General features: G+C 43.5%; 1 protein-coding gene across 1 annotated transcript in view; it reads right to left on the bottom strand.

Annotated features, from left to right (window-relative positions):
• The window catches only part of ablim2 (actin binding LIM protein family, member 2), a 35,748-nt gene that overhangs the window by 2,010 nt on the left and 22,141 nt on the right, over window positions 1-11,597 (bottom strand). The window contains exons 10-22 of the mRNA XM_076152930.1: window positions 11,223-11,300; window positions 10,745-10,888; window positions 10,180-10,212; window positions 9,715-9,832; window positions 8,941-9,231; window positions 4,835-4,942; window positions 3,501-3,554; window positions 1,702-1,739; window positions 1,383-1,491; window positions 1,234-1,292; window positions 1,026-1,086; window positions 655-662; window positions 456-536 (exon numbers count right to left, since the gene is read on the bottom strand). Of these exons, the coding sequence (XP_076009045.1) occupies window positions 456-536; window positions 655-662; window positions 1,026-1,086; window positions 1,234-1,292; window positions 1,383-1,491; window positions 1,702-1,739; window positions 3,501-3,554; window positions 4,835-4,942; window positions 8,941-9,231; window positions 9,715-9,832; window positions 10,180-10,212; window positions 10,745-10,888; window positions 11,223-11,300 (1,182 nt within the window). The remainder of the gene's footprint in view (window positions 1-455; window positions 537-654; window positions 663-1,025; window positions 1,087-1,233; window positions 1,293-1,382; window positions 1,492-1,701; window positions 1,740-3,500; window positions 3,555-4,834; window positions 4,943-8,940; window positions 9,232-9,714; window positions 9,833-10,179; window positions 10,213-10,744; window positions 10,889-11,222; window positions 11,301-11,597) is intronic.

Here is an 11,597-nt window from a genome sequence, read left to right as displayed (position 1 = left end):
CCTTTCATTCTCCACCTGTCCTGCTGACAGAAAGATAATGCCAGAGAGGGAGGATGTGTCTGTGTGTGTCTGTGTGTGCCCGTGTATTGGGGGGGCGCGAATATTTTCTTATCTACAGAAGGGGGGCCCTGCAGAAAAAGTTTGGGAAGCACTGAGTTAGATTGTGATTGTTCGAAAGGCATGCTCGGCTGTGATTGGTGGAGACGTGTGGCCAGGAATTAGGGGTTTTCTGTGTTTTTGTCTCCATGCGAGTAAAAAGGAATAACAGTGCAAACTTGCAGTTTCACTTCTCTCCTTGGTGAGCTGACAAATGGAGCTCAAAATAGAAATTCGGACCTCAGTAACAAAGGACAAGGAACACAAAGAAGAACAAGGGAGCGAGGAAGAGCGAGGGAGCGAGGAAGAGCGAGGGAGCGAGGAAGAGCGAGGGAGCGAGGAAGAGCGAGGGAGCTCACCTCCAGCCTGGTGCGATCTACATCTCTGGGAAGCTTCACCTTCACTCTGTGAGTCACTGCCAGGATTTCGTATGGGTAGATCTGCCACATATACACACACACACACACAAACACATAGATGAAAGATTACAATCATAAACCAATGATCAAAGCAAGGTGCAAATGTATGTTAAGTGGTAACAAGTGAAGGAACACTTACCTTATATTCTGAGAAGAGAGAGAGAGAGAGCGAGAGAGAGACAGAGAGAGAGAGAGAGGGAGAGAGAGAGAGAGAGAGAGAGAGAGAGAGAGAGAGAGAGAGAGAGAGAGAGAGAGAGTTAATTTGGTGGAACGGTGATTTAGTTTAGTTGCAAACCTTAACAAACAATGTTCAAACATATTCCACCAAAACTATTTAATATTGCCAAAGATCTTCAGTTTCAAAGGAAGGGTAAACCCCAAATATCACAAAAAGTGTTGACGCTCCCTTAAGGTGAATCTTTGTGATATCCATGGACAGAAAATATAATCGCTTTAACCTGAGCTCTCATTTGTGTCTTCATAATTATTCAAGCTCATCTTCGTCCTCACCTCTCATTCCTCCCCAGCTGTGGGAGTCCGGGTCAACTTCGTCCTCAACCATCTCAGCAGCCTGCATGAAGCACACGCACGGTTCATCATTCAAACCACCAAAGACCAAGTGAGAAGACAACTCAAACAGGGCTGAGACAGGAACTCAGGTCCTGGTGGTTGTCGAAGTACTGTTACGTTATGCTGACATGTCCGTTTCTAGGCTCACCTTGTAAATCCCGTTCCTTCCATATCCAGGTAAGGACGCAGACTTGTTATAAGGGAAATCTGCAGTAAGTGAAAAAACACATTTGTTCTTAATTCTCATTTTACACTATGATGAGCCGAAGGTCTGTGTGTGTCCTGACCCGGACTCACTGGGCTGGGAGGTGTCAGTGGGCAGGCTGCAGGTCGACTTCCTGGGATCCAGATCTTCTGGACCGATCTGTCTGTCAATCTCACTCTTCAAAATCATCCAGCTGGTCCTCTGTGGGGGGGTAGAGAGAGAGAGAGAGAGAGAGAGAGAGAGAGAGAGAGAGAGAGAGAGAGTGGTGGAAAGAAGCAACAGATGATGGGAAAGTTATGAGTTAGTGAATCAGTTTGTTAAAGCGTCTGGAAAGTTTGAGAAAGTAAAAGGAGCCTTAAATATACTTGTATCACACATACACACACACACACACACACACAGTGGACCCACCTTACTCTCCTCCCCATCCTGCCAGGACGTTCTAGAAGCTGTAAAACAGTCAGACGTTACAGGAAGCGACAGTTTAAAAGCTCTAACTCTTGTGCACCATGACATCTTTGGCATTCGTCAGCATCTAAGGTAACGCACTGCAAGAGACGAGCCATGACCCAGTTGAGCCCAGCGATGGGCTCAAACGTAGCGTCACAACAAACGACAAAGACAGAGGCAACCACAGGCATTAAAATGGAGAGTTCGGTTAGACAGACTGAGTGCTAATGCAACAAATGAAACATTAATCGACTAACTTTGGAAACACTGATAATAAGATACTGATGCTGATGATGCATTTGTTTGATTGTACGATTGTGGGCTTTGTCTATTGGTTTTCATCCGGTCGAAGGCACAACCAAGCAGGGGGCATCCAAAAACTGCTGTTCAGCACTCAAGTTAACATGAAAAGGTCTAGAAAATAGGCTTCACTTCGTCGGGAATGTATGTTTCCCTTTTTGGTGACCTTACACCGTTAGATGCTGACAAGTTCGCCATATGCAGCTGATTTACATCGGATGTTTGATAAAGATGAATATTTCCTTTGTGTGATTGAGTCCATCGGCCCCCTAGACTCTGGTGTCCGCACGCTGAGGGTCTCTTCTCCAGAATAACTTCAATAGCAAAAATCGCACATGATTGAGTCAACAATGATAAAGGAGACAGTGAACACGACACCACAGCTGTGTTGCATTTCATGGTCGCATCCTGTAAAGGAGGCATTTGAAGATGGCTTATGTCATCGTGGACGCAATCGGCGCGTCCTTCAAATGACAATAACATTGGTAATGCTTGTTGACTGTCAGGGATAGTTGAGTTTAATAATAATTAGTTGTTATTGGGCTACGTTTACCTTTGTTAATGCTGTGAGCCATCAGCAAATTTAAGTTTCTTCTCGTAGAAAACACTTATTTATTTGTTTCTGGATGTGCCATGAAATGAGACACGTTACATCACATTACGTGACTCACATAAGGGACTCAAGGACCCACATAGTCAACATACAAACACAGTGATCACACAAACACAGTGATCACACATACACAGCGGTCACACAAACACTATGTCACCACTGTAAGATGAACACATTAGCTGGTGAGATGAACACATGCATGCATGGAGGGGTCAAGCAAATCAACACCAAAAGGACCCGAACCCAAGATTTAGTTTCCGCTAACCTATCAGAACAAGATATTACGTGACACGATAACTCCTTCTCACCGTTCGTCTTGACTAATTTGAAGAGCATCTGTTTTCACCGTTTTGCTGACAATGCAGTACATGATGCATCTCAGTTAAGGTAACTAACGTGTTTTTCCCTTTTTACGAGTGCCAGGAAGTTGATCGGAAAGCAGGGTGTAAGCTGCAGTATGAACGGCTTTTCTGCTGCTTTTTATCACAACATATCTACGCATGGAATGGGTGCAATGCACGCGTGGGAGAAAATAACGCAGGCTTCTTCTCCTCCATCTTATTTGCTGTTGTTGTTGGGCGTTGCTGGGATACCTGCACTGAGGAAGCTAAGTGAAGAATTTCATGAAATCAGATCTGGAGATTTATTCATCATTCAATCACAGTTTCTGATGTGGCAGAAACCTAGCTGACCATCTGACGGCTTGACCAGGGGTGCGATCAGGAAATGAATCAAACTTTGCCCGCGTTCCCGCTAAAAAGATAATGAGGTAACTGAAAGGTGACATGCAACACATCGTGCAGAGACCAGACCAGAGGGGAAGTGTTAAACAGTAAGTGGACTGTACCATGCTGTCTGTAGATGGGGGGTTTTCGATAGATATTATCTTTGACCATAGTCTCTGAAGATGGCAACAGGAGAGAAAATGGAAGAAGCCAACATGGGGGAGGAAGAAACAGAGAGAATGAAGAAAGAGAAGCATGAGTTAGCAGTTATCGGGGATGAGAAATTTCGGAAAAACAAAAGGAGATGCAGAACAGAACACGTTTGTCATTTTTATTATTATGGCTCAACAGAAACATTGGCACTTTGGGTATTAATCATGCAACATAATCAAAATATCGCTTTGTTGAACCAAACATACTTCAAAGCGATACACTGGTGATTTTACAAAACTGTATGAATTTCGCGAAATTTACATTGAACCCGGCCACTGTTGTTGTTTCTCTGTAAGTTGTATCATTCATCAACATATTTGCTGTTCTCTTTGAATGGACCCTTATATGGACAGAGCAATACAACCAACGGAAAATTTCAGTGACCGAGTTGGATGTAAATAAGCTAAAAATCATAGATTTCGTTTTTCGTTGGCAGACCAGCGGAGGGCAGTGACCGCAGGTGTCCACTTTCGACAGAAGTGAGGTCCAGGTTCAGACATGAAGAGATTTATGCAGGTGGGGAGTTATGCAGACCTCAGAGGGTTAACTCCACTGCAGGACAACAGGGACAAACTGTTTCTAACTAAAAACTGATCCAATCCGTTGTAGCCTCAGCTGACCCACGCAGGCCTCTGTCAGAGTCGCCTAGTAACAACTGTCATACATTAAAGAAGAAGAAGAATAACTCGCAATTTAAAAAAAAACATACAACACGTGGTTTGTTTTTCTGGTCTGTTTGAAACGAAATCCACACAAAACCAGCTCGACAACTAGGGAGTCCATTAAGTTCTTCCCTCTGCATGACTGACGGTGTGATCAACAATAGGAACAATATGTTGGATCATAGGGGGGGTGAAAGTAATGAGGGAAACGTTGTTATAATTTGTCATCTGCTGTCAGAATATATTGCAAAGTTAATGAAAAGTGATTTGCCAAGAGAGGAAGAGAGACACAGATAAGAGATAACGATTTTGTCAAGAGCTTAACAATTTCTTTTGCAAAAACTCCAGTATGATCACTGTTCAAATGATCAATGGCAGAGCAGCAGAAATGTATTGATAACACCTCTGTTCAATCAAGGCCTGAAATTGTATGTCTGCACAGAAAAATTACACATAGGACGGTACTAGGACGGAAAATGTGTTACTGGGGAACATGAGGTCGTTGCTCCATTTAGAATTGATTCCACGTAGAAAATAAAAGCTTCTCCCCGAGCCACTAATGTGCGTTTGTTTTTGCCTACCTGGTATGTGGAAATGCCGGGGAGCGGCCACGTACGACGTAGCTGAGGACGGGGATTTGCCATCGGAATAGGTGGATAAGCTGGGGGTACTCCGACCACTTTCACTACCTCCAGGGGGGGATGGAAGGAGGACATAGGGGTGTAGCAGAAAAAAAGGAGGGGTGGCAGAGAAGCATTGTTATGGTAAAGCATTTTCACAGATTTCATACTTACTTACTTATTCTTACTTCTGCAGATGGCTTCATGACCCAGCACAAACATTTTACTGACACAACATTGTCAACATTGACAAATTTGCTGAGGCTGAGAATCATTCAGACTTTTCGTGTCTACCACTTTACTGTACACCATGCACAAATACCAGGTTCTTGATCAATTCCAAATGTCAAACCCTGTGTGTGTATGTTATGTATCTTTAATCACAAAGAGTTGTTAAACCGTTGTGCTACATCGCAGGCTTGGTAATGAAGTCACTGACACGCCAAATGCCAAACGTAATAAATTGCAGGTCTCCACTTTTGACTTAGTGAACACACACTCTCTTCCCCGCGGACAGGGAGGAACACACTGGATGCAAGTGGATGAGATCACTGTCACACACACACATCTGGAGCTAAAGTAAGTAATGATTGAAGCTGGGGAGTTTGGGGATGGGGATACATTAGAAGTTTTGGCCACTAGGTGGACAAAACAGGATTGCGTCTTATCAATTGGTGACTATTGTGGAATAAACCCTGACATATTATGTGGCTACGTACCAAAAAAAAATCATAATTAGAATTTATTACTAATAACAAGCTTCTGCAGAGAAAAATAGCCTAGCCTAGCAACAGCAGTGGACAACAGAGATGTAATGGTCAATCACTATCACATGACGCCAAAAAGTCCTTTGGCAGCTGTTGGAGCAGTGATACAAAGCAGGCTGGCTATTAAGAAAATAATAATCTATCGGAATCTACTGTGGTTGACCAATCACATTTAGTCATTACAGATAGCCGTGCAATATTCCTCTTTTACTACCTAAAGAGTCTGACTGCGTTTCTGCGACCATTTACACTGCTTACCACTGCTTATCACTTCTTACCACCGCTGTCACTTCATCGTTACACTGTGGCCCTGTTGCATGAAAACACACCAACTTCTTTCACAGCGTGTTACGAAGTACTGGGAGCTGCATGCTTTCTTACATGCTACTGAAACTGGCAACCACACACCAAATTACAGCTTTTCCATCCCTCTGTTCCTCCTCCTCTCTTTCATCTTGCCGCTTAGCCTCTCAACCCTTTCACTGAAAAACCACTGAGAAGCTGGATCGCTTTTGTGATGCTGCTTATGGATCATTTTAGGCCCTTAACCCTGTACTGGTTTTCTGGAACACGTTATGATTTTTCCCACCCATAGTCTGACAAGAAGGCAGGTAGACGAACAACACAGAAGAACCGTAGAAAACGTATGACTTCTCGATACATTTTGAAATAGCTATGTTGCCTGAGCTACCAACTACATTGCCAACATAGTTCTGTGTCGAACATTTCAATTCAGTACCATAGACAAACATTTCAACTCTTTGGTAGAGGTCGCTAGTTCAAAACCTGCAAGGCCATTTCAAAAACAAAACAATGTTTGTTGTTACTAATGACGTGTATCAAAAAAGTTTTGTCATCCATAAACCGGAGTGAAGAACCCTAATTTCCCTGAAGAAATGCCTTTGTCGGCCAAAATGCACCAATGTAGTACGTCATGTACGTTGACTGATGTCTAATTATAAAGTTTCCAGATTGCTCATATCCCAGACATTTGGACATTTCATCACTGTGTGTCTGAACAGGCTGAACAATTCCCTTATCTTATCTACTTAGCTAATAGTTAAGGCATTTCTATATTTGTCAATGCTTGGGTTGTGGGAGTTGTTTTCAAGAAATCCATCACGTGATAAGCAACACAACGTTAAGAGCAACTGTCCTGACCTCAACCTCCGAAAAATGGCTTCCTTCACCGTGCTGTGCGCCAATCCATCCACTTTCCATCGCTTAGCCAGGGCAAGGTCGGAGGCATTCACAAGCCAGATAGGATCTATAATCCCAGTTGGACAGTTGGAATGTCCCTTCCACCTAAGCTGAGTACTTTGAATGCGGCTCAACTCCAAGCTTCCTCACCCAGTCCCGAAGCGTGAGTCCTGACTCACCCACAGGTTGTCCTTGATCTTTCTGTGATCATTCTTATGGTCACTACCAAAAGCTCACAACCACAGGTACAAGCTGGAACATATGTTGAGTTATTCTTTTAATAAGCCCAGTGCGACTGAATTTACACTACTCAAATTTTAATTACAGATTGACAAATACGGAATGTGTATGCTTATGGTTAAAAGTGTGTAGATTACAGACAGAAATTCTACATACGTTTATAATAATATGTGGTATGATGTGGCTAGTAAAAATTGCCATATTAATAACATTTTATTAAAAACACCTTAGATTTATATTCTTGTTGTAAAAGCTTTACGAGTCACACTTGATGATTAAAGATATGATGGCTTCCCACAGGAACATAGACCATCAAGTAAATTGAGATATTTGCTGGGTTATAACATCCTGCAAATGAACAAAAATGCGTTGAGCCTCAAGGCCGAAATCAGGTCAACACCAAAGAGATAAAGTTTGACACAATTATGAAAAAGGGCTAATTCCCAAAAAAACAACACAGTAGAACACAAATTAAAGGCAAGCAAATGGTTATGAGTAACTACGAAATACATCAATTACTACAGCTTATAGCTCTACCAAGGCTTGATTTTTGAATCCACAATCTCATACACCAAATTATCCATGCACAACAACAATTATGTCCACAAGCACAAGCGAGCAAGCAAGCAAAATGAGACAGCTGTGCAGGCCTACAAATGTACCCTGATGCACACCATGAGACCCGACAGTGCCATAAAACCAGATGACAACATCACAAAACCAGATGACAACAAAAACTTCTACTGGCCATTCCCCCAGGGGGTGGGCACATAGAGACTACAGGTGTTTTACCGTTAGCAGGAGGGAAACTGAGGTGCAGGGCGGTCCTAGGTTTGGGGTCGGGTGAGGGGTCCTGTTTGAACCCTGGGCGTGAGGGAGGTCAAGGGATGGAAAAGATTAAGCAAACAGAGGTGGTTGGACACAAAAAGCTCACGTGGAGACCACGAGGACGACTGTGGGTGAAATCGAGGCCCTATTATAGGTACTGTTACCGTGTCGACAGCGGACAAACTATCATGAGCCGATCAACCCAAAGCAACATCTAGCAAACTTCCAACTTTACTACTGCTAGCTGAAATTGTGTGAACTCTGTTTTTGGCAACATTATATCAGACCTGCATAGCTACTAACACACACAAACACACACCTTTGTAATACATCATCCCTCCACTTATTGCTTGTTACTGTGATAAATCTAGGTTTTCTGCCGTTTCAGCAAAACAAACCCCAACTATCTATGAATTTTAAAATAAGACATAGTTTCACAAACACAAATTCTGACACTGTGTGAATGCAAAAGAATGTGTAAAGTCCTGCTTTGTGATGTTGATTTCAGGGATGTGTGGCATCATCAATGATTCATAGCATTAAGATGTCGTGCTTTAGTTCAGCTATTACAGAATCACACTTCATTAGTGTCCAAACAACGGTTACAACAGATCATCCAGCAGACAGCTCACACCAAGCCAAACCCTCTGAGTTTCCACATCATTGTTATTGTGTTGAGCCAGAGCCCATGCATCACAGCATTTCAATCAGTGCGACCTTTGAGCTCGGTCAAATACAGAGCAGACCGGTGCCTAGCTGCTGTGGTGAAAACTCCTAAGGACATTTTTTTAGTTACCTAAATGTGATACCCTCATGTAATGAGAATTTTTGTAAAGTTGCTGATGTAGTTCAAGTTCTGCTTGAATATTTTTTCAGTATGCCTGGAATGTACTAAAATAACTGCACACAAAGAACAAATCCTCTCTTCTCAAAATACTTTCAGAAGTTTTGAGGTTTGTGTTTTGCAGCAGCAAGGACCAGCATCTGTATTAGACCGGGTCATGGTCGTGGTCTTTGTCTTGGCTCTGGTACCTCTGAAATAAGGGATGAAGTTGTGCTGCTGCAGCATGGCTAGGGTGGTGGGGTTCAGGTGTAAAGACAAGCCTCCACTGCTCCCCAGTGGTCCAGGCGAGTACTTGCCACTACAGTCACCACCACCACTGCTGCCCTCAGCCACACCTGAATGGTTCATAGGGAGGGAGGAGGAGTCCCTGGCCCAGGTGGAGGGGTACTTAACACCCCCCACTGAGGCCGGGGGCAGAGGAAGGGAATTGTGCTCTTGGGCCTGGCTGCCATGTTTACTGCCAGGGTTTCCCTCAGGCCCTGGATGACCAATCAAATCACAGAGGGCATGATGACTTACTGGATATGTCTTCAGTGAAGTGACGAACATGAACAGCTCAAATACATGGACAGAAGGCTGTAGTTTTAGACAGGTTTAGAAATCCCGTTTCTTACAGTGTTTATCACCTTTGGCTTTCTGAAGTCTTAGATTAAAAGTAAATGTTTCAATAGAAAGACCTTTAAAAAAGGAATGTGGCATCAATTTTCAGGTCGAGGATCTCAGAGAGTAAGTGGCACACGGCTTCACAGAAAGATTGGATGGTTGGGCAAAAACAAAATATATGAGCATGATTGAAAAGGTAAAGGTTTCAGATGACAACAGCAGTATACGTGTAGGTTTAGGTTATCTGTAATGTATGTGTGTGTGCGCGTGTGTGTGTGTTTAAGTGTGTGTGTGTGTGTGTGTGTGTGTGTGTGTGTGTGTGTGTGTGTGTGTGTGTGTGTGTGTGTGTGTATGGGCACCTTGTCGGCTGTAATTCTGGGGAGATCGGCATGGGGTGTACCGCCCGTACCCCCCCATGGAGCTGTTGGAGCTGGGGCTGGAGGGTCTACACTGACGGGGCGACTTCTCACCATCACCCTGGACACACACACACACACACAGAAAGTTCCAAATGTGGTCTGCATCTTTAGTATGTTTTTAATGAGACAGATTGATCACACTGTACAACATGTACATCCAGATAACACGGAGAGAGGAAAGCATGCAGCCGTGATGTGGATCATGCAAAGGCAAAATATGAAAAAAACAACAACTTAAGACCATGTTTGTGTGGCAAAAATTAGCCTCACATGTCAACATTTGGTTGCCCAAATGGGCCGTCCATTGCCAAGTACAAACTGCTGCAAGTGACCAATCGAAATCGCGTGTTACAGTGAGCCGTACAACAAAGAAGGGTTAACAACAGCAACCGTACAGTCTATTACCTCAGTGGGTGTAGGAGAAAGCAGCTGTGGGGACTGCAAATGAAGAAAGCTGAGGGTTAGGCCAAACTCAGGAGAGGTTCAATGAAACCAACTGAAGCAAATGATGTAACCGCATCCATACATTCAGTTCCAGCAGCGCATGAAATACCTGGAAGGCCTACTTGAGTAAAGGTAAAAGTAGAGATTTCTAATTCCAAAATGCCTTCGTTGCAAGTAAGATTCACCCATCAAACCTTTCTTTGTAACATTTCAACTTTATTTCTCAAAATATTATGACTTAATCTCTCTTTTTAACCTTTTAAGTGGCCCTCATACTACATCATAGTTTTGCCAAATTTCTAAAATGTAGTTATTATCTGCCAAAATGTAAATACTCCACTGTAGCACAAATTCTGCCAAAACATACTACAGCACTTTAATGAAGTATTTTTACTGTGTAACTTCACATCACTGCTCAGTGCTGCGAGAGAGGGATTGCAAAGGCATGGATGCAATGGAGAGAAAGAAAAGAGGTAAAAGATGAAAAAGAAAGCCAGTATGTAGAGCGAGAGAGAGATAGGTTTACCTCTCCGTAGTGTCGCTCCTCAGACGGGTAGCTGACGTATGGAGAGTACGACAGCATGTCAGGTCTGTCGATGTTGTAGATGGCCTTGGTCTTTGGCAGAGCAGCCAGGTCCTTGTAGTCCAGCATCTCCTCACCAAGTTTGGCCTAGAAGCACAAGATCCCAAACGTCATGCAATGGGCTGTTACTATGGTGTTGGTGGCAGTTGCTAAGGCAATTTCTATGGTGTTTTTTGGGGGCATTGTTGGGCTGGTTGCTATGGTGTTTAGTGTAGCAGCTGCAGTGATGATTTGGGCAGTTTTTTTTTTACAGTGTTCTGGGTGGTTGCTGTTTTTGGGCAGTGGCTAAGGTGGAAGCGGGGTTGCTAAGTTGCTTGCTGGGTGCTGCAGGGTATGGTGGTATAGGTGGTGGAAGTGTTTGTTGCTATGATGTTCTGGTTGGTTGCTAGAATGAGTACTATTGTAGGTGGTGCAATCTTACATAGATGACCCTGCTGGGAGAGCCGGAAGCACTGGAGGCCGGAACTGAAGTAATGCTCTCAGAAGAAGTCCTGGTCACCTGACACACACAACATACACAACACAATGAATGCAAGTAGGCTCTGTACGGCAACAAGAGCAATTAGTGCCGATTTGTCATTGTTGTTTCTTCCTTTAAGCACACAAACACTCCCCCTAAGTGTTGGGAGCAACACAGCGCACATGTCATTTCTTTCTGTTTAGGTTGTGTGTGTGCTGCCCTCTACAGGTACACATCCTACAGTACAGTGTACTGAGACAAACATTGTGCTGAATATAGATAGTTAGATATAATTTATTATGCGTGGTTACGCTGGGTATCGTCAGGGTGTTATAG

The sequence above is a fragment of the Genypterus blacodes genome, unplaced genomic scaffold, assembly GCF_046128005.1.
Source record: "Genypterus blacodes isolate CSIRO-AG114 ecotype Tasmania unplaced genomic scaffold, CSIRO-AGI_Gbla_v1 ptg000002l_1, whole genome shotgun sequence".
In the NCBI taxonomy this organism is placed as follows: Eukaryota; Metazoa; Chordata; class Actinopteri; order Ophidiiformes; family Ophidiidae; genus Genypterus; species Genypterus blacodes.
This window is presented reverse-complemented; position numbering and strand designations above follow the sequence as displayed.